Source organism: Saimiri boliviensis, chromosome 9 (genome assembly GCF_048565385.1).
Source record: "Saimiri boliviensis isolate mSaiBol1 chromosome 9, mSaiBol1.pri, whole genome shotgun sequence".
NCBI classification, from domain to species: Eukaryota; Metazoa; Chordata; class Mammalia; order Primates; family Cebidae; genus Saimiri; species Saimiri boliviensis.
In genome coordinates, this window is record NC_133457.1 from 97,500,710 (window position 1) to 97,522,869 (window position 22,160).

Consider the following 22,160-nt stretch of genomic DNA (forward strand, 5'->3'; position numbering starts at 1 on the left):
TTATAATCTTGGCTTTTGACTTGTTAAACTCAGGGCATAGGAGAGTCTGAGAATAGCACACACATAATGTGTTGAAGCAAGGCTTCCTGCCCCCAAGACCAGAAAATGCACTATGTTGGGTTGGTGAAGTGTGAGGGTCCAGGAGAACCGGACGGAGCATAGTTCTGGTGGGTTCTGATGGTGTCTCAGGCCCTTGCTGCTCCCAGGAAGACCTGGCCATGGAAGGAGGGAAACAGAAGCCCAGGCACGTGTATGGGATCCAGGGACAGAGGATGTCCATGTTCACGCTCCCTCCCAGAGCCGGGAGAGAGGGATGAGACCCCAGGGAGAGAGGGGTCACAGGGGGGTGTAGGTGGATCCCAGCAGGTGGGCTTGGGCAGTCCCCCACAGTCCTGGGTCAGGCCCGAGGAACTGGTGAACAGCCGAATGATTCTGTGTCTTTTTTTTTTTTTTTTTTTTTTTTTTTTTTTTTTTTTTTTTTTGAGACGGAGTTTCGCTCTTGTTACCCAGGCTGGAGTGCAATGGCGCGATCTCGGCTCACCGCAACCTCCGCCTCCTGGGTTCAGGCAATTCTCCTGCCTCAGCCTCCTAAGTAGCTGGGATTACAGGCACGCACCACCATGCCCAGCTATTTTTTTGTATTTTTAGTAGAGACGGGGTTTCACCATGTTGACCAAGATGGTCTTGATCTCTTGACCTTGTGATCCACCCACCTCGGCCTCCCAAAGTGCTGGGATTACAGGCTTGAGCCACCGCGCCCGGCGATTCTGTGTCTTACAAAGGAGTTGAAAGTAAATGCTAAATCCAAAGGGAACTTTCACCAGGAGGGAAGTATGGTGTCTCTGCCATCTAGGGGCAGATGGCACGTGGCTGTCAGTCAAAAACAGGAACAGGCAGCCTCCTTGGCACAAACGAAGCCCGTGGTGCAGACATGAAACCCCAGGGGCAAATGTGGACATTTCCATTACTGAGCAAAATGGCATTTGAAATGGTAAAGTACAGATAAATCAGAAAGCTGTGTGGATGCCCGAGTTTGTGAACTGTGAGGCAGATTTTATTCTCCCCGTTTTACAGGTGAGGAAACTGAAGTCCAGGGGACTGAAGTGACTTGCCCAGGGTTGGAGGATTTGAACCAGGGCTGTTTGAGCCCAAATTCACCTGCTTCCTGCTGCAATTCAGACACAGCCTCCCGATCTCAAACCAGAGGGTGTAAGCTTTCACTAACTGGCTGCACAAACTCAACTACTTCCTTGCCTTGTCTGCCTCAGTTTCCCCATAAGGATAGTAGCAACCTGACCCAACCCACAAGAGTTATACGATAGGACCACTGTGAGGATGACTGCCATGTGCAAGACATGGGCAGAGTCCCGCAAGGACCTTGAATGGATAACTAAGTTCAAAGCCACGGCCTCAAACCCTTGGAGGCACCACCCAGACTCTGGAGAGCAGTGGAGCAGGCTGGCAAAGGCCTAGTGTGAGGGAGGCAGTGTGGCCCGCTGATTACCAGGGACTCAGACAGACATGGAGGGCGGCGGGGTCAACTGACTCCAACACTCACTCATTGTGTGTCCCCAGGAAGCAGTCGCCCTTTCTGATCCTGAGTCTCCTCATCCAACATATGAGAGGCAACAATACCAATACTCCTGAAGAAGATGAGGTTTAAATATAGAGAGCACCTGGCATGCAGTCAGTGCTTAATAAATGCACATTTCTTCCTTCTCTCTCCACTTTTGCTTATAAGGTGTTAGGGCTTGCAGGGTAAGAGCTGCATTCACTGGTCCAGGACCTTGGCCCTCCTGGGTCTTCATTTTTTCATCTGCTAAACAGACTCCAAAGGCCCCAGTGGTGGGGATAAGTGCTGATGACTCCATTTAGGGAAGGGTAGAAGAAAGGGTAGGATAGAGATCAAGATGCCACAGGATCCCTCAGGCCTGGGAACCTGGAAAGACTTTTCCAGGATATAAAAAGCGAAGTGGCCAGGCGCAGTGGCTCATGCCTGCAATCCCAGCACTTTGGGAGGCCAAGGCAGGCAGATCACCTGAGGTCAGAAGTTCGAGACCAGCCTGGCCAACATGTTGAAACCCTGTCTCTACTAAAAATACAAAAACTTTGCCGGGCGTGGTCTCACTCACCTGTAGTTCCAGCTACTCAGGAGGTTGAGGCAAAAGAATCACTTGAACCCAGGAGGCGGAGGTTGTAGTGAGCAGAGATCACACCACTGCACTCCAGCCTGGGTGGCAGAGCAAGACTCCATCTCAAAAAAAAAAAATAAAAATAAAAATTAAATGTAAATTTAAAAAACAAAAAGGGAAGCATGAAAGCATGAAGTTCACAGGTGGGGAAATCAAAACTACTGGCAAGTGTGAAGGGGCACCTCCGCCTCTCAGCACAGTGACTCCGGGAAAGGACCTGAGTGTGGATGTCTCACCCCAGGCCGGCAGTGCATCTCTGGACAGCTCGCCTCGCACTCAGCCTCAGTGTCCCCCCTGTAGAACAGGAGTACTCATTCCCGCCTCACGCGGGGCGGGGAGGATTTTGTGAGATGCTGCATGTGAAAGCCATGGCAGGCCAGGTGTCCAGCAGGAGCTCGACAGGTGTGTGCTGTCAGCCTTGTTTCTGTTGTTTCTGTTCTCCAGTGAGCCAGTGCATTCTAACTCTGCTGCATCCTCTCTGGGTCTTTGGGCACTTGTCTCCCCTGGGTCTCAGTGTCCTCCTCTGTAAAAGAGGAGCAGTAACCTCTCCCTCCCGGGGTTCTCGTGAGGACGGAGAGCTCCTGACCTGCAGTAGGGGCTCTGGAACAGGAGACCCATGCCCTGGAATTGAGACACAGCCCAGATGTAGAATGCAGTGTGACTCTTTTGACACTTTAGGAGAAAGAATCCTCCCATTGGAACAAACAAACAAAAAAAGACCAGGAGAGGAAAGGGAACAAGAGATGAGACCGAGGTCCCTTCCTGGGCTTTGATTGGCTGCTCCTTTCAATGGTCCAAGCTACCTTGGGAGCGTGGGTCCCCAAGCTTGGCTCCACTCAGGAAACCATAAAGTCTTGAGTAACATCCCATCTCAGGTTTTTCTCTGTTTGTCTTGTCGACCAAATAGCTTAACTGTCCCGCCTGCTAATGTGATTGGCAATTATTTACTTTGGAGAGCCCTGAAAGACACCACCAGATTGCAGAATTCTCAATTATCTAGAAGCCCATCACCCAATTAATTACATGCTTCCTGGTCCCCACACTATAAAAGAGGCTGCCTTCTCAGCAGAAGTGAGTTGGGGAGAGAAAGGAGACCAGGACAGCTGCTGAGACCTCTAAGAAGTCCAGGTAAGATCCATCCATTCTTCGGCCCCTCTGCTATCCATAACGGCAGGGATCTCAGGCTCCTCCCTGTGGGGCAGGCAGACTGTACTCAAGATCACTCCCAGGGGGCTGTGCAAGACAAACAGACCCAGCCAATGTCAGGGATGTGGGGATGGCCATTCACTCTGCTGTCCTAAGAGACCAGTAACATTGATACAGAAATGAGCACTATTCATGCCCTAAATCAAACCCCTTAAGGTAAAATGTTTAACTTGGGGTTACCAATTTGGATACAGATGATCCAGAAACCTCCTAAAATTCTTCACCCAATTTTATACACTTTGATGCATTTTTCTGAGACTAGGATCTTCAGCTTCCATTGGATTCATAAAGGATCTGTTGTGCCAAAGAGATTCAGAGGCCCTGGTCAAAGTTACCTCCCTAAGACAGGCACGTTTGGCTCTTTGGACCAAAAGATCTTTCACTTCCAGCCTTCCACCACAAGGATGGAGCTTTAGCTGAGTCAGCCAATAGATGGAATTTTGCACAAAGCTATCAGTTGTCTCCAAAGTGTAGGGACTAGCACTGGCTCTGGACAACTTTGCTGGCTGCCAAATAGACCTGTGAGAGGTCTGCGGGCCCGACCTCAGGGATTGCCCAGAATTCCATCCAGGGCGGCTTTAAGGAGAAGAGAATGGTGTCAAAATGATGGAATGCATGCTTGTGTGTTGGGTAAGGGGAGGGTTGCAGGGAGACCTGCCTTCAACCACAGCTCTGCCATCAATTCATCATATGATCTTGGGAAAGTCACTAGCCCTCTCTGGTCCCCTGGTTCTTTACATGCAATGAAGACTTTGGATGGCCCCAGGAATTCCCCAACACAGGTCTGCATGAGATGGTGGCTGTGGCCATGCGACCCCTATGTTGTGTGACTTTCAAGGGCATCCACAAACCATCATGGCCTGAGCTCAGGCCAAAGGACTGAACAGAGATGATGCAAAACAGCTGAGCTCTTCAGCACTTGCATGTTTAACCCTTCTCACTTGCTTTGTCTGAAGAGCAGCAATGATCCAAGCCATTGAGCCAAGCCCAATTGGAGAATAAATCTGACGGTTACTTAATTCAACAGAGCGTTCATATGGCTCTAGCTTCTAATCCTCTCTCCACTGCATACTTGTGAACTTGGGAAAAGTTACCCACACTCAGTAGTACGTAAGTGGGTTTGAAGAGGGGATGGGAGTACATCTGAAACTTCCAACTGCAAATTCACTTGACATCTGTGAGCCTGGTTTCTCTTACCGGAAAATGAGACAAGTGGACTGTGGGCAAGACGGAGTGAGGTGAGACAGGGATTCTTGGCAAGGAGAAAAAAAACCCTCTTCCTTGGCATGTGGTGGAGCCAGATACCAGTGGGGCTGTCTCTTTTGTAGACCCCTGACCAGCGGTCCTCACCTGTGCAATGGAGGTAACAGGTGCCCATGTCTTAAGGTTGTGATGAAGATGAAATTGTGTAAAACAGCCTGTTTCCTGGCAAGGAGAAATTGTTCAGCAGTGTTAGATATGACTGGTCACCCCCTGGTGTTCTGGGGAGCAAACGAATGACAACCCCACCCCCCAGGTGGCAGGGGTAGTTGGTGGATAAATTCCTCTCTGATATCCATGCCATGTTGGACTTGTCATTTCTGTCCACAGATACCAAGAGCAAAGATGTTTCAAACTGGGGGCCTCCTTGTCTTCTACGGACTGTTAGCCCAGACCATGGCCCAGTTTAGAGGCCTGCCCATACCCCTGGACCAGGCCCTGCCCTTGAATGCAAATCCAGCCCTGCCCTTGAATGTTAATCCAGCCTTGCCCTTGAATGTTAATCCAGCCCTGCCCTTGAGTCCCACAGGTCTCGCAGGAATCTTGACAAATGGTGAGTCTGTGACAACCTCTTTCAAGTGTGTGTGTGTGTGTGTGTGTGTGTGTGTGTGTGTGTCCAACCCTGCAAAGGTGGGAGGGGCAGGGCTGGATAGGGGAGGGAGACTGAGGGTCTAGAATTGTCAGATCTGACCCCCAGAGACCCTTATGCCCATTTCCAGCCCTCAGCAATGGCCTGCTTTCTGGGGGCTTGTTGGGAATTCTGGAAAACCTTCCGCTCCTGGACATCCTGAAGACTGGAGGAGGCACTTCCGGCGGCCTCCTCGGGGGACTGCTTGGAAGAGTGATATCCGTGATCCCTGGCCTGAACATCATTGAGTGAGTTGTTCTAAAATAGAGCTTTGGTTTCTGCCGGGGAACCTGCCAGCCCCAGACAGTGGCCTCGAAGCAGTGAGGGGGTGGCCTGAAGCTGGAACCAAGGTTCGGTTCTGAGACCATCTCCAGTCTGGCAGGGACACAAGTACTCCCCAAACGAGCAATGCCCTCAGTTCTAGGCACGTCCTGAGGCCCCAGCATCTTCTATAATCCTCATGACAACCTTTTGAGGTCAATTCAATCATCTCCAGTTTGCAAATGGGAAAACAAGGCACAGAGATGTCTGTGTTCATACTGCTAGAGTGATGCCAGGTGAGTGAGGCTCTCACTCTACCTACCTAAGTCAAACCCAAGGCTCTTCCCACTACACTGTGGTCATATTTTTCTCCTCACCTGTGAAATCCCATAGAACACAGATGGCCTTTGATGTAAGCGAGAGTGTAACCTTTCCACCTTGATGATAACAGTGTGATGAGGAACAGTGTGATGTCCATGGAAAGGTCTAACATGGTGTTTCCCGGGAGACACCCAAGAGCTCTCAAAGCAAAAAGCAAGAATGGAAGCTTGAAGCCAGTGAGCTGGGAGAGCCTGGGTCCTGGATAGGACTGCATCAAAGCCATTTCCAAGATCCTACCCACCCAGGGTCTTGCTCCCTGACTTGGAGACAGATAAACAGACTTCTTGACTTTGGTTTCAAATGTACTTGTTGGATGACCTGGGACAAGACACTCTGTCTCTCTGTGCTTGGTTTCTCCATCTATAAAGTAGAGTTGATAGAACCCACAGAGAAGTCTACTGGGAGGACTGGAAAAGGTGTGAATCATGTGGCATAGTGGTTGGCTCAGTGAATGGCCTCACCCATCAAATAGCCTCCCTGCTTGATGGGTGAGGCCAGAGGGCTGGCTTCTCCTGGAGACAACAGAGTGTGATGATGAATGGATGGCTGAGAAGATAGGACAATGGGAGAATGACTTTCTCCCACGCTCTCTGCATTCTCCCTGACTTCCTGCTCCTCAACGCCCAGGAGAAAATTGGTGATCAGCCACCTGACAAGTTGGGTGATTCCTACCTGTAAATGTTTGCACAGATTCACTCCAGTGGCACCCACATCTTCTATTCATCCACTGACCAATGCATCTATCCAGTCATCCATCCTTCTACCTAATCACTTACTCTTCCATCCATCCACCCACATATCCACTTCCCACCTTCCCATTAATCCACAGCCAAATCATATGAAGAAGCCACTTTCTCTATAAGGCTCTGAGCTGGCATACAGGACATAAATATAATCCAGACATGGTTGCTGTCTTGAATAGCTCATAGACTGGAGATGAGAAAAGGGCCATGTGTGTGTCAGATCTGTTCCACGGAAGAAGTTGGAAAAGACTGGTGTGTGACTCAGAACCCATGTGGCTTGGGCCGCAAGACTCCCCTCCTGTCTCCCTATCCTGGGTGGGGAGCTCAACCTCTGGGATGGGTACTGTTGGATTAAAGATGGTTTCTGGGTTTGGAGCTAGAGGAGCTAATGTTTCCCCCTCCAATGTTACTCCCTGGACAGTGTAAAGGTCACTGACCCCCAGCTGCTGGAACTTGGCCTTGTGCAGAGCCCTGATGGCCACCGTCTCTATGTCACCATCCCTCTCGGCATCAAGCTCCAAGTGAATACGTGAGTGGGTCCCAAGAGGGGATGGGAGGATGGCTCACAAAGGAAGACCCTGGTGACCATGGGTAGCCATAAAGAGGGTATTGGAGTCTAACAGACCTGAGCCTCCAACTTCAGCTCGTTTGCTGTTATGCTGAATGACCTTGGGTCACTTGGGAAACTCAGTTGACCTCTTGAGCCTTTGTTTCTCCTGATAGAAAATGACATAAGTACAACTGTGGGCAAGATGGAGTGAGGTGAGGCTGGCATTCTTGGCAAGGAGAAAATAATATCCTTCCTTGGAATGTGGTGGAGCCAGATACCAGTGGGGCTGTCTCCTTTGCAGGCCCCTGGTCGGTACAAATCTGTTGAGGCTGGCTGTGAAGCTGAACATCACTGCAGAAATCTTAGCTGTGAGAGATAAGCAGGAGAGGATCCACCTGGTCCTTGGTGACTGCACCCATTCCCCTGGAAGCCTGCAAATCTCTCTGCTTGATGGGTGAGGCCAGAGGAGCAGCTTCTCCTGCCCAGAGATAACAGAGTGTGATGATGGAGGGATGGCTGGAAAGATGGGACAATGACAGAATAGATGAGTGAGATGCTGAAAGGGTGGAAGATGGATGGGAGGGAGGAAGGGTGAAAAGAATGGATGGATGGATGGATGGATGGATGGATGGATGGATGGATGAACTGACAGATGGTTAGATGGTTGAGTGGATGGAGAGAAGAATGAATAGATAGATAGATAGATAGATAGATAGATAGATAGATAGATAATAGATAGATAGATAGATAGATAGATAGATAGATAGTCACTTATCCTATCCCTTCTTAGACCAAGCTAACTAATTTTATGCTAGATCTAGCAACAAGAAATTGGAGCTTAAACACTGCATATTATAGGGGAATGGGGGGATAGAGGGCTTCCTGTGTGAACCTGGGTAGTGCTTCTCCAATTTAGGTCTAAGCTTACTTAGCTGCAATATGGAACTGCATTGTGGTTGTTGATAGACTCTACCAAAATAATAGGTGTGAAAGTGCTTTTCCCAGTAAGGGGTACAACAGACATGGATCCTAACTAGATCACTTATTTCAGTTACTTATTACCTGTCACATGGGGAGACTGTGTCATAACTATTGCACAAAAGTTGCTCACGTGGTTAACTTTTAATGAACACATACATTAAGCTTCACATGTGTCATCTCATTGGATTCTCATGACAACTACATACTAAGTAGTATTCATTCATTTGTGGACTCTGCAAAGCCTTACTGACACCTGCTTTTTCTGAGAACCATGTGTTTATTCTACACAGACCTGTGTGTGCACTGCTGTACACAAACGTAACTCCCTTTCAATGGGACTCTTGCTGTCGGCCTGCACGCAGGCGTAGATGGACAAGGCTCGGCTTCAGTGACTGAATGTTGAGACTGTGGGGTTCACAGTGGCCTCTCTGGAGCCTTCTCTGCACCAATTCCAGGCCCATGACTTTTCTCTTTCAGACTTGGCCCCCTCCCCATCCAAAGTCTTCTGGACAGCCTCACAGGGATCTTGAATAAAGTCCTGCCTGAACTGGTTCAGGGAAAGGTAAGTGGGCAAGGTGGGCATCCTCTGATCCTTGGGTTTGAGAGCTCTCACACCAAAAGAAAGCCCGGGGCTGAATAGGTCTGAGTCCCTGGATTTGATAAGTAACTTCCATTCATCAATCTATTTGTCCATTGATCCATCTGCCCATGTTTCTTTTTACATCCTTTCAAATGCATTGATGAGTCTCTGCTCTAGGCAGGCCCTCCTATCCACACTGAAGCTGAAATGGATTGGCCCCTGTTCTGAGAGTTGAGAAGTTCCCTGTCCAGCCTTCTATGACCACAGGCAGTCTTCCAGCCTATACTTGGGTGTCTCCTATAACCAGAGCTCTCTGCTCTACTTAGAACCAGATGTGATGTCACAGAGGGAACACAGGGTTTGTTGTGTGATTTGGGGCCTTCATAACATCCCTCATGCCTCTGGTTTCTCCTTCTGCCTGATGTGCATGTGTGGCTATTGAGCTGTGGAACTGCTTAGAATCACTTTCACACAGAAAAAAGACAGGAAATTTCCCCCAGAGAACCCCCCGCTCTGGGGATTCAGCTGCTCCAGGGAATCGCTGTGCCTAACACTCCTCTCTGCCCGGCCAGGTGTGCCCTCTGGTCAATGAGGTTCTCAGTGGCTTGGACGTCACCCTGGTGCATGACATTGTCAGTAAGTACCTGCTTTCAATCCCTCTGTCCCCCAGGAGAGGAGCTGCAACTTCCCCAAAGGAGCATTTTCCCTGCACGCCCTGGGATACTAGGTCCCTCTGGCCTCAACTCTTTCCATTTTGGGTTACTTTTCCACCAGAATTATCCAGATAGTTTTGAGATAGATACCTTATCTCCTGCCTCAGCCTTGACACTGAGGACAGCTGGGCTGGTTGGTAGAAGGAGGCCTGGCTTCCTCCAAGTCTGCTGTACACACTCGGATCTCCAGAGGCCTCCATTCCCTGCCCCCCAACTCGAGGAATGTGGGGTCCTTCACGTTGAGATCATGACTCTTGTCTGTTTTCTTGTTTGTTTTTCTAGACATGCTGATCCACGGACTACAGTTTGTCATCAAAGTCTAAGCTTTCCAGGAAGGGCCTGGCCACTGCTGAGCTGGTGAGTGCCGCTTTCCACTCCCCAGGATTTTGGGGGCTGGCTGTTCTTCTCCTGGTAGAAGGCAGTGGGGGGCTTGGGACAATGACATCCAAAGGAAGAGACAAGCATCTACAGAGGCACACACAGCGCTGCACAGAGAAACCCACAGAAAAGCTGGCAGAGGTGGAAGGAGGCAGGCAGTACAGCAACACAGCTGCCAAGAGAAACACACACGCAACCGCCCTGACACACGGCCACTGATAGATATGCATGCACTCTCACGCCAGCACACTCACACACAGGCACACAGCAGCGGACTCACCACACACAAGTACACGTGGGTACACAGACACACGCTCGCTCACACACATGCACACGGAGCCCTGATCCTAGGCCTGATCCCTTGTCCAGGGTCTCGGCCTCCTCCTGTGCCTTTGGGGCATGAGTTTGATGATGAGCCAATACCGGTAACACTCACTGACCTTGAGTTTCCATCTTAATTGCAGTCTTCCCCAACAGAATCATTTCTTGCTGCTCAGTCCATTCCCTCTGCCTAGCTCCCCAGGACTCACAGATGACTGGCCCATGAGCTGGAAGATAATACAGTGTCCTTCTCTCCGAGGAACCTGCCCCCACTCCTTTCCTACCAGGTGTGTGTAACATCCCACGTGCCTCACCTAATAAAATGGCTCTTCTTCTGCATCGGGGGCCTTGTCATCCTTTATCATCATTTGAGGGCTCCTGAGTTGGAAAGAGCCTGGCCTGGGTGGTTGGTACCATAGCACAGAGTTCATCTTCTACTTTACAGATCTGACTAGTCTTGATCAGGTCAGGGAGATGTTCGAGTGTGTGTGGATGTCAGAAGGCTGGCCCAGGTGGCCTTAGGAAGAGGGGATGAGGAGTTCAGGGTAGATGTAACACTCCAGGTACAGTTAATGACACACGAGCTTGCCACGCCAGGAGTGGAAATGGCAGATTTGTATCAGGGAAATGCAAACTAAAACTGCAGTGAAAGCCAGGTGCAGTGACTCACATCTGTAATCCCAGCGCTTTGGGAGGCCAAAGCAGGTGGGTCACTTAAGGCCAGGAGTTCGAGACCAGCCTGACTGACATAACAAAACCCCATCTCTACTACAAATACAAAAATTAGCTGGGTGTGGTGGCGTGTGCCTGTGGCCCCAGATACTCAGGAGGCTAAGGTGTGAGGATTGTTTGAGCCCAGGAGGCAGAGGTTGCAGTGAGCCAAGATCGCACGACTGTACTCCAGCCTGGGTGACAAAGTGAGACCCTGTCAAAAAATGAATTAATTTTTTTAAAAGCACAATGAGATACCATCTCATACCAGTCAGAACAGCTATTATAAAAAGGTCAAAAAATAGCAGATGCCAACGAGGTTGCAGGAAAAAGGAATGATTATACACTGCTAGTGGGAATGTGAATTAGCTCAGCCACTGTGGAAAGCAGTCAGATTTCTTAAAGAACTTAAACAGAGCTACCATTCGACCTGGCAATCTCACTGCTGGGTGTGCACCCAAAGGAATATAAATCATTCTACCATAAGACACACGCACGTTCACTGCAGCACTATTCACAATAGCAAAGACACAGAATCAACCTAGATGCCCGTCAATGGTGGACTGGATAAAGAAAATACGGTACCTATACTCCATAGAATACCACACAGCTATTAAAAATGAGATCGTGGCCTTTGCAGCAGCGTGGATGCAGCTGGAGGCCATTATTCTAAGTGAATCAACGCAGGAACAGAAAACCAAGTATCCCGTGTTCTCCCTTACAAGTGGGAGCTAAACATTAAGTACACATGGACACGAAGAAGGAAATAATACACACTGGACCTATCTGAGGGTAGAAGGTGGGAGGAGAGTAAGGATTGAAAACTACCTATGGGATACTGTGCTGATTACCTGGATCACACAATTATCTGTACAACACACAGTTTGCCCATATAACATACACGCCTTGGACCTAAAAGAAAAGTTGGAAAGAGAAGAAGAAAATGGCAGATTTGAGAGATGTTGAGGAGGTGGATCTGGAAGGGTGTGAGTGAGGGTGTGGGTGAGGTGTGTGTCCAGGTGTCAGGCTGAGGAGCCAAGGGTACCTGGGAATCTCGGAACCGATTCCAGCAGGCAAAGTATGCCCATAGCCGCGGATACTCCGTGCGGACATGCCTGGACACCCAGAGAAGCCATCCAGGAAGCCGACGGTACACGCCACCTATACTATCTTTTGCTTCCTTGGATGAAGTCATACTGACCTCTTTCCAGTTCTCTAAGTAAGAGGAAGACAAAAAAAAAAAATGACAAGGACGAAATGAAAAGGACAGACTGGTGCCAAGTGCTCAGTGCTGAGCGTTTGAGAAGGGTAAGCATAGAGAAGCGGTCACTGGAGTTGTCGGTAAGCAGAAGATTCTTGATGTCCTGGGTGGATGTGACATTGTTGGAGGAAGAAGCCCGAGTTTAAGGAATGGGGGAGAGGAGGGGAGGTAAGGAAGTTGAGTCTGTGTATGCAGATAAGATTTATGAGGCCAGGCGCAGTGGCTCATGCCTGTAATCTCAGCACTTTGGGAAGCCAAAGAGGGTAAATCGCTTGAGCTCAGGAGTTTGAGATCAGCCTGGGGAACATAGGGAGATTCCATCTCTACAAAAGAAATAATAATAATAGAAAAATTAGCCAGGCATGGTGACATGTGACCGTAGTCCCAACTACTTGAGGGGCCGAGGCAGGAGAATTGCCTGCACCCTGGAGGTCGAGGCTGCAGTGAGCCATGTTCACGCCACTGCACTCCAGCCTGGGTGACAAAGCAAGACCCTGTCCACCCCCAAAAAGAAGAAGAAAAGAAAAGATTTATGAAATACTGGCTGTGAGAAGGAAAAGGAATGGGGCTACCTAGGCTGAAGAACATTGACCCACAAATAAAAAATACCTATGCTCTCATTGCTGGGTTTTTAGGGACTAGTCCAAACCTTTCATAACACAGATGAGATACTGAGGCCTTGGGGTTCTGTGAATGACTTGCCCAAGGCCACAGGGAGACCAAAGTTCCAATCAAAGACTGGAAACACCCCAGACTTTAGAGAAAACCTTGTCCGTTGCTCTTTGGGAGGCCTTGACCTTGTGAGAATGAGCAGATTCAAGTTCTTGTTTCTCAAAGCTTTCTGATTCTAAGGGTAATAAACCAGGGACCTACCCATTCCCCAACCCCTGCCAAACATCCCTCATCAAGTCCAGACCTGCCACTATCTCTACCTACTGTTGCCACCAATCAACATGGTATCATAGAAGGACAGTACCATAGCTCAGATTTCAAGATTTATTGTGTGACACTATCATGTGTCTTCAGGGAGAATTTAAGAAAGGAAGCAGGGCCCAGCGCAGTGGCCCACGCCTGTAATCCCAGCACTTTGGGAGGCTGAGGCAGGTGGATCACGAGGTCAAGAGATCAAAACCATCCTGACCAACACGGTGAAACCCCATTTCTACTAAAAATACAAAAATTAACCAGGCATGGTGACACACACCTGTAGTCCCAGCTACTTGGGAGGCTGAGGCAGGAAAATCACTTGAACCCAGGAGGCGGAGGTTGCAGTGAGCCAAGTTTGCACCACTGCACTCCAGCCTGGGCAACAGCAAGACTCCATCTCAAAAAAAAAAAAAAAAAAGGAAAAAAAAAAGAAAGGAAGGATATTCCACACCCACAAAAGATCTCTGAGCTCAGATGAGCAATTAAATCCCAGCAAGCAGCTGAAGGAGTGCTGAGAATGTCCACCTAGGTGCTGAATGGAAGTGCAGGACCTTTTGAATAGGAAGCCAGCAACTGGGGCCTGCTTGTGCTGGAGAGGCTCCAGGAATCAGCTACCTGCAGGTCCCCTCTGGGCAGGCACTGGGTCAGCACTGAGAGTCGTCTGTGGCTGAGGCCCCAAGAACTGAGGTGGATGAGCACAGGGACACACACCTAGGACCATCTGCGCTGGGCCTGGTGCCCTCTGGCCGTGGTACTGAACTGTGTTCCCGCCTCACACCCATCCCCTGGCCATCTCTGGATACAATTTTCCCCTGCTCCCCTGGACTTCTTCCTGTAGCCCACAGAAGGGTCCTCCCCTACCTGACAAGTTCAATTTCTAACTAGCTAGTCTAGAATTCCCCTGGCTACAAGACACCCTGCCAGGTAGCCAGGCTAGCCAAAACACAGTTATGCCATTTAAAGAATGAAAACACACTTTAAAAACTCTCTGGGGCCAAGCACCATGGCTCACGCCTGTGGTCCCAGCACTTTGGGAGGCCGAGGCAGGTGGATCACGAGGTTAGGAGATCGAGACCATCCTGGTCAACATGGTGAAACCCCGTCTCTACTAAAAATACAAAAATTAGCTGGGCATGGTGGTGCACGCCTGTAGTCCCAGCTGCTCGGGAGGCTGAGGCAGGAGAATCGCTTGAACCTGGGAGGAGGAGGTTACAGTGAGCCAAGATCGCACCACTGCACTCCAGCCTGGCGACAGAGCGAGACTTCACCTCAAAAAAACCCAAAATAAAACCAAAACAAACAAAAAAAACCTCTCTGGAATTATGTCAGTGAACGTGACAAAAGAAATGTCTTTGAAAATTTTTTCCTACATAAAAGCAATGAGAAAACTGACAGAAATGGTTTTAACTAACATTTTTAGAGCTCTGGAAATTAACCAAAGCTTGCAGCAATCTGGGGAGAGTTTATTCAATATAAATTACGGAATATCAGCAAGAGCAGAGAGTTTTGTAGCATTTTAACTTCTAGTCCCATCTCCCCACACCCCAGCTCCACAGCCAACTTGAAAATGAAAGCCCACAATCTTGGTGAATACCACCAGCCCAATAGCCACTGGAGAGGTGAGGAGGGAGTTAGAGTGACTCATTCGCAGATAATTGTCATTGTTTGATCTGCTCATTGTTTTCCCGGGAAGACCCACTCTCACGGTGGTCATTACTTGACCTGACACAGAGCAGCCTTTTTCCCCAAATACATTTGTCAAAAAACAGTCGGAAGCAACTATTTAACATCAGAGCTGCCTGAGGGGGTGTAACATTTGGGACAAACCGAAGACTAACACAAAAGCTAACAAGGAAAAGCTGGAGAATAAGATATCTGTGAGCTTTGAAAATCTCCAACATAGTCCTAGGACTCCGGGAGCCCATGTGCTTACAGGGAGCTGTGTTTAGGTAAGCAGTAAAGACAAAGGCAGAATCGTGTTAAATAAAAATTAGAAAAGCCCACTGTTTTGAGCTGAGCTCCTGCGCTAGGCCCAGCAGACCAGACCAAACCAGGATGGAGCCACTCATGCTTGGCATCGTGTAATCAAACTGAACTTTAAAAGCAGGCCAGTTTTCCAACCAATCAGAAAGGGCCCAGTCTACCTGAGCCAGCAGGGTAAGGAAGTTCCCTCTTCTTTAATCCTATAAGGAAAGTAACTTTGAGATGATCAATCTACTTTTTTGCTGTTGTTGTTCCCTGCTTCTGCTTCTTTTATACCTATAAAGCCCATCTCTGCTCAGCTCACAGGAGCCTTTCTAAATCTTTAGATGGGATGCTGCCCGATTTGCTAATCTCTAAGAAAAGCCCATTAGAACATATGCCGATGTTTGAAGTGAGCTTTGTGCTCGGGATATTCGGCACCTGTGGATCTGAACCTGCACTGAGGGTGTCACCCTCCCATTGGGACCCCCATGAGATTGGCAACATGTCACAAGTGGACTATTCATGCCTGGGGAGGAAGCTCCAGATACACAGGTGGCAGGTCCATGATGCCTCAAATCCCCGCCTGCTGCTGCCGCTGCTAATCTCACCAGTTTGCTGTCAATCCAGGCACTACCAGCTCCTCCAATGAAACAAAAAAGGGAAAGATTAGTTTCCTCACCCTCTGCCCACTTCTCCTACTTTGTGGCTGAAGGGGTTTCTGTTTATTACTTGGGATGCTGGTTGTCCAGGTATCATAACCCAGGCTGTGTGTCCCCGTCCTGATGAAGCAGGAAAGGCCGCAAATCTCTCGAACGCTGAACTGGAAGGAAGAGGTGATTTATTTGGCTGGGAGCAATGGCGGCGGCATAGTTGCCTAAGAGCTGAGCTCCCCAACAAAGAAAATCTTTTCCCTTTTATAGGCTTACGACTCTAGGAATTACATGTGAAAGGGTCTTGGAAGTAAGCGTGGGGTACTCAACTTAGGTGGGAGTTTGATCATGTTTAAGTAAAAACAATGCCTTCTAGAAAGATTCCCCCATGCCAGATCTGTGATCTATAGATGGGATTGTGGTCAGCAGTAGGGGTCTTATCCTTAACCTGGCTGGTGGCACCAACCGGTCCCTCCTCCGGTTGATTTCTAAGTTCTCCTTTTGAGATGCAATGGAGAAGGCTGAAGATGATTAAGGGTCTCCTTCCTCACTGAGATTGCCTCTGTGGGCACCCATTGCCCTTCCTACTTGACCCAGAACTTTCAGCCTCACTTGTCCAGTCCAGGAAGGCAGATCATGTCCTGCACAAATGTAACGTGTCTGATAATGTTGCCCATCTGAATGGGAGGATTGGATGTCCCTGAAGCCACTAATGGGACCCTAACATTCTGGTACTCCTTGGTTTCACCCACTACCTCTGTGGAGTCCCATAAAAGAGAGGTGCCCAGGGGAAGCATCACCACGAGAGTAGAGTCAGGGACCCCATCTGGGGCATTATGACAGCCCAAACCACAAACTACCCCAGAGATGTGCACTGTACAGGGAGAAGGAAAAAAAGAATGGTTGAGAACACTGAGATTGGAGTTTCACTGGCACGGCCTCATCAAGCACTGCCCAGTCCATGTCCACACCCAGCCCCACCAAGCTCAGCATTTCCCAGCACGTGCTGCAGCACTGTGTTACTGCGTGGGCTGCTATATTTACTGTGTGTGCGGCCCTAGTCAGGCAGGGGCGCCTGCCCATTCGCAGACCACCTGAACGTCCTTTCTTCAGTTGCTACTTGAGTTAGCCGCTCCAATTCCCAGTGGCTCCATCAGCCTGCAGGTGACAGGGTACATGTAAAGTTCATCATATTCCGTGAGTTTGAGCCCACCGTTGTGTTGCTTGGGCAGTAAGATGTATTTTTTTTCTCACAGTAAAGTCCCATAGGATATCCAAAAACATGACATAGTTCTTTGCGAGAGCAGCTACGGTAGTTTCAGGCTTCACGTGTTGGACTAGAATGGTAATACCACAGCCTGAGTAGGTGTCAGTGGTAATGAGGACGTGAATGCCCAAGGCAGGAGGCCAGAGGCCTGTTGTGGTCAATCAACCAGACCAGGGCCGTTTCTAGCCCTCAGTTAATGTGTCCCAATTCTCCCCTTTGAACAATTTGTGCCCCTTGGCAAGAATCACAAGGTTGTCTGTGCCCCTAGTCTCAACATCTTCCAGGATGCTCATTCTCACATCTGAGGTGGATGTCTTAGTCCGTTTTGTGTTGCTATAAAGAAAAACCTGAGGCTGGGTAGTTTCTAAAGAAAATGGGTTTATCTGGCTCACAGTTCTGCAGACAGCACTGTTGGAATTCACTTGGGGTGGCTGGCAAAATATTACAGAAAATATTAGGGAAAGTTATAGATTCTAATCTCAAACCTGTTGGAAGGCCAAAAGGTTTTATTGGAACAGGCTGAAGACAGCCACCTCATTTACATTAGTATAGAAAAGAGAGACGGTAAAAGGCTTCTCCAGCTTAAGTCTGTTTACCCCACATCCCTTTGTCTCTACTCAGGTTTACTCATGTAAATGTTGGCCTGGAAGGTCCTCTCGGGGGAGATCAAAGGGGAATTACCTGTTCTTAGTGTTTACTCTGGGCCCAGAACCTAAAGCTTTTATCAGTTGTAAAACCATTCTCTTAACCATGTTAATTATCCACGAGTGTGTTACCTTAGAACCTCTGCTGCAAAATCTGTCTGAACAAATGGAGAGGGAGCCTTGGAGGGCTGGTTGCATTTTGCCCTCCGAAAGCAGCCAACAACCATCCCTAGCCCACTTGCATCACTGTGATGGTGTGAGTACATTTACTCAACCATCGTTGAGTCAGGGTCTGCAGGCCAGACCTCCACGGGTGGTGCTCACCATCTTACTGTACACCGTACATGCTGCCAGCATCTGCTCAGCTTCTGGAGAGGTCTTTTGTGTGGTGCCACAGCTTGGCAGAGAAGGCCAAAGGGGAAGCAGGCACATGAATGGAGGGTCCAAACCCCGAGGGGCGTCCTGACCTTATATCAACCCTCTCCTGTGGGTGCTAATACATCCCCCCAGGACCAATCGAGTCTTGTGAGAGCAAGAACTCCAGCACTACCTACCAGGAGGATGACGCTAAGTCATTAGTGAGGGATCCACCCCCATGACCCAGACACCTCCCAACACCGTCACACTGGGGATTAAACAGACGATATCCAGACCATAGCAGTGGACTTTCGGTGGTCGATTGTTGCTGCCTGTTGGGCACAAGCTTAATTGGCACAAGACTTCCATCCTTATTCCATTTTAAAAGGTCCTTTGCTATGAGCATCCACAGAAGTGACAAACATTTGTCCCTTCCAGGCAGCAAGCTGCTGTCATAGTTTGTGTTCACACACAGGGGATCCTGTGATGGTTCAGGCTCTCAGTTACCATCCTCCTGACCAGATGGCTAGGCTGCTGGCAATGACCCTTGAGTCAGTGAAAATGTAACAAGACGTGGTGGTAGAAATGGCCCGCACAGCTGTCATCTCTGCACATAATTCAGCCCATTAGGCGGGATGTCCAATTCCAATCCCAGCCGAAAGAGGGCCATCTGCTGGCTGGGGGGCAGCTGCGGCCCAGTGGACTCCATTTGCTTTTAGTTTTGTGGTGCCATCAGTAAACCAGGTCACACACGAATTTGAATCTTGGATCCCATCTAGCCACAGGAGGGTTCATAGCATCCCCCGGTGGGCTGGTTGCTGCTTCTGGGAAGCTGGCTCTTTGTTCATGGAGGCTACTGGTCCTGGTTGACTTGCATGTACCATTTCCGTTTAATGACTGAGCTCTGTTGAGCTTGCCCGGTTTTATTGGTGGAATATGTAAGCACCCAAGTACAGGTCACAGCATCACAGGCGGCACTCCTGCCGTAAGACAGACACTCAGTCTCCTCTAGTGTCCAACAGCAAGCAAGGAGTTGCCCTTCAAAAGGGGCGTATCTGGTGGCCACCACAGGCAAGTCATGTGTCCAACAGCCAGCAGTCTGGTACACCCCTGTGGCAGTTTCCTGTTGCCACAGACTCCAAGCAGCAGGCTTGAGGGTCATGGACACGTGCAGTCTCATTGTGCTCGCAGGCTCCAAAGGTCCCAAAGGCAGTGCCTGGGTCATGGCTTGTCGAACAGCTTCCAAGTCCTGCTGCTGCAAGGGGCCCCATTCAAAACTGGTGGTTTTGTGGGTCACCTTGACTAAGAAAGCCAAAAGAACACCCAGGTAGGGCATATGCTGTCTCCTCTACACAAATAGGCCTGTCAGCTGTTGGGCCTCCCATTTATCACAGGGTGCCACCAGGGCCAACAATGGTATTGGGGATACTTTTTTGGCTTCCTATACAAGTGACCCCTAGGAAATGCCCCTACTATGCTGAGTCCTGGACTTTATCTGGATTTAGAGTCCAGCCAACACCAGTTATTGTATCAATGGCCTGTTTTTCGGTAGGCCCTACTATCAGGATGTCATCCATTTGTGTCACTTAGCAGTTACTCTGTATTTCAGGAAGTTGATGGTGAAACTTAAAATACGTAAGGTTTCCTGTTATAACAGATTTCTTTAAAAATAGAAAGACAAAAGGAAAATATTAAGTAAAGAAAGGTAATGGTGGCCTGTATATGGCACAAGTCATGGAGGCGACATGTGAATGACTGGAATTTGGGGAGCTTAAGGACCTCCCTGCAATGCCTGACCAGGCCGACTACTGGATTTCCTGAAGCCAAGCTCTCCAGGCCCCTAACCTTGCACCAGTGCTCCCACTGTATGTCCTGTGGCCACTAGAGGAAGCTGTTGCACATCTATGTACTTCCCAGCTGCCACCATGGTCATGAACACTAACATCTGTGTAGCAGTAACTGCTTTAAGGACCACATCTGATCTTCCCAGAGATGGGATCTCTAAGGCCCAAAGTCCCAGAGCTTGTGAGCAGCAGATCCAGAATCCAAATCTCAGCAGTCAGACTCTGGAGCTCAGGCTCTCTGTCAGAGGTTGAAAACCCATGAGCTCCAGCCAAGTCCGATGCATTGTTAATTTTTTAGATTTTACTTAGAATGCTCGATTGTTCTCTAGTTTGATACTAAATACGAATGCACTCATCATATCCCCTAACTAGCACGCCAAGTTGTCTTACACTATTAACCATTTGGCCCCCCAAAATAGGTTTTCAGATTTACCAATAAAAATACAGAACACCCAGTTAAATTTCCATTTCAAATCAATGACAAATAATTTCTAGTGTTAGTATGTCCCAAATATTTAATCGTTTATCTCCAGAGAGCTGTCTGGCTAAAGATTGGTGCCGCCTATGTCAGCAGTGTTGACAATCTCATCAACAGTTACATGCCCCCTGTGCTGAATGTGTTTCCGCCTTTTTCTGTGTCTGAGTGGTCCTCTGACGGCTTTGATGACCAAGGCAGAGGCAGAAGGTACTGCTTCAGTCTGGGCCTGTCTGTCTCAAATGATCAGTTTCACTGCAATCCTTAAACCCTTCCTGACACCAATTGCCTTAGTGATATCATCACCAACCATTTTCTGGAGACAGACCCAGGATGCCCATCTTGAGTGGCCAGGGCAGATACGGCACAACTTCCCCACCAGTGCACATCAGGTACAAGACTTTGATTTCCTTGGGGTTGAACTTCGGCCATGTGAAGGAGGTGGCTGGAACCGGTTGAACCCGGATGCTGAGTGATCAAAGCAAGTTGCACCTTGGTCTCCTCTGAGAGAAAGCCCAACTGTAAACAAATATTGAAGTTTAGTCTGAAGTACTTAGGAGGGAGGGAACAGACATCCTTACTTTGAAATGCATCAAACAAATAAGATGGACAAATGGCTAGATATTTAATGAAGTAAGTGCAGTACGATGTTAATGGTAGAACTTAGGTGTTGGATATAGTGTTCTCTGTACAACTAACTTTTCTCTCTGTTTGAAGATTTTCATTGTAAACTGGTGGAGGGAGGAAAGATGGTACTAGCTACAGTGATGGAAAATGAATTTGAGGGGCCCAGATGAGATTCAGGGAAGCCATTGGCGAGAGTGCGGCAATTTTCCCAGGTAAAAAATGAGAAGGTCTTGAGGGAGGGCCAGAGACGTGGTTTGTTGGGAGACTCGGGAGACCAGGGATTCGGTGAGGAGTGAGTGGAAAGAAATCAGAAGTCAGGCCCAGCCTGCAAGGAAACCCAGGAGTGGCCTCTCTCAGAGGCAGCAGATGTCGAAAGTGCAGAAAGGTGGGGCGGGCTGGGGTGGGCAGCGGTCCCGAATGTCCCTTTCCAACGCTAAGGAAAACAGCAGAAGAGCATCTATGATGCCCCCACCTTTCAGTGGGCATCCTCACTCACCCACTCCAAGGTCTGGGCTCCTAATTGTCTCTTTCTCCCCTCCTGGACGACCTGCTGATTAAGAGAGTAAATGTTAGCACAGAAGCCCAACCCCCATGCGTGACTTTAAGGGAGGTGCCCTGTGGTTGCCCCACGCTTTCCTCCTGGCCCCCAGGAATCAGGACAAGCAAAGAACATGACATTTATTGTCCAGGGAGGTCAGAGAATGCGGAAAAGGCAGGAAGAGTTTAGAGAACTTGCTTCATTTGGTTTGGGAGGCTCCGCTGGTGGACACAGTAAGAGATCATAATCTGACTCACACACCCTAAAAAAGAGCGCAAAGGTATTTCTTGAGGCATCCTAGAGAGCTTGCTTGAGGGCTGCCTTCCACACTGAGAAACTGATTCATCTTCCTACCTTCTCTCAATTGTTCTGAAGATATCACAGAGAAAGGCTCGGCACAGTGCTGACATGTCTTCAACGCCTCTCCAGCCACGCACTACTCTCTCCTTTAAAAAGAAAGCAGGCAACATTTGCTAGCCCGAGTTCAACAACATGTTTCTGCTTGTTTTCTTTTTCATTGTTGTTGTTTGTTTTGAAAACAGAATCTCACTCTATCACCCAGGCTGGAGTGCAGTGGTGCAACCTTGGCTCACTGCAACCTCTGCCTCCCGGGTTTAAGCAATTCTCTGCCTCAGCCTCCCGAGTAGCTGGGATTCCAGTCGCCCAACACCAAGCCCAATTAATTTTTTTTGTATTTTTA

At 48.9% G+C, this 22,160-nt stretch overlaps 1 protein-coding gene across 1 annotated transcript; it reads left to right on the forward strand.

The window, feature by feature from the left end:
- The first annotated feature begins 5,003 nt into the window (after positions 1 to 5,003).
- On the forward strand, positions 5,004 to 9,818 carry BPIFA1 (BPI fold containing family A member 1). The gene is made up of 7 exons (XM_003932125.4): positions 5,004 to 5,211; positions 5,378 to 5,534; positions 7,093 to 7,200; positions 7,523 to 7,675; positions 8,680 to 8,764; positions 9,355 to 9,418; positions 9,778 to 9,818. Exons 1-7 carry the CDS (start codon positions 5,004 to 5,006, stop codon positions 9,816 to 9,818), a joined length of 816 nt encoding a protein of 271 aa, XP_003932174.1.
- Positions 9,819 to 22,160: the final 12,342 nt, after the last annotated feature.

Excerpts from the sequence above, each read along its gene's own strand:
- BPIFA1 (XM_003932125.4), top strand. The coding sequence starts at position 5,004 with ATGTTTCAAACTGGGGGCCTCCTTGTCTTCTACGGACTGTTAGCCCAG. Across the intron at positions 7,676-8,679 it reads CAAATCTCTCTGCTTGATGG|ACTTGGCCCCCTCCCCATCC; the intron begins GTGAGGCCAGAG and ends TTTCTCTTTCAG. Across the intron at positions 8,765-9,354 it reads CTGAACTGGTTCAGGGAAAG|GTGTGCCCTCTGGTCAATGA; the intron begins GTAAGTGGGCAA and ends CTGCCCGGCCAG.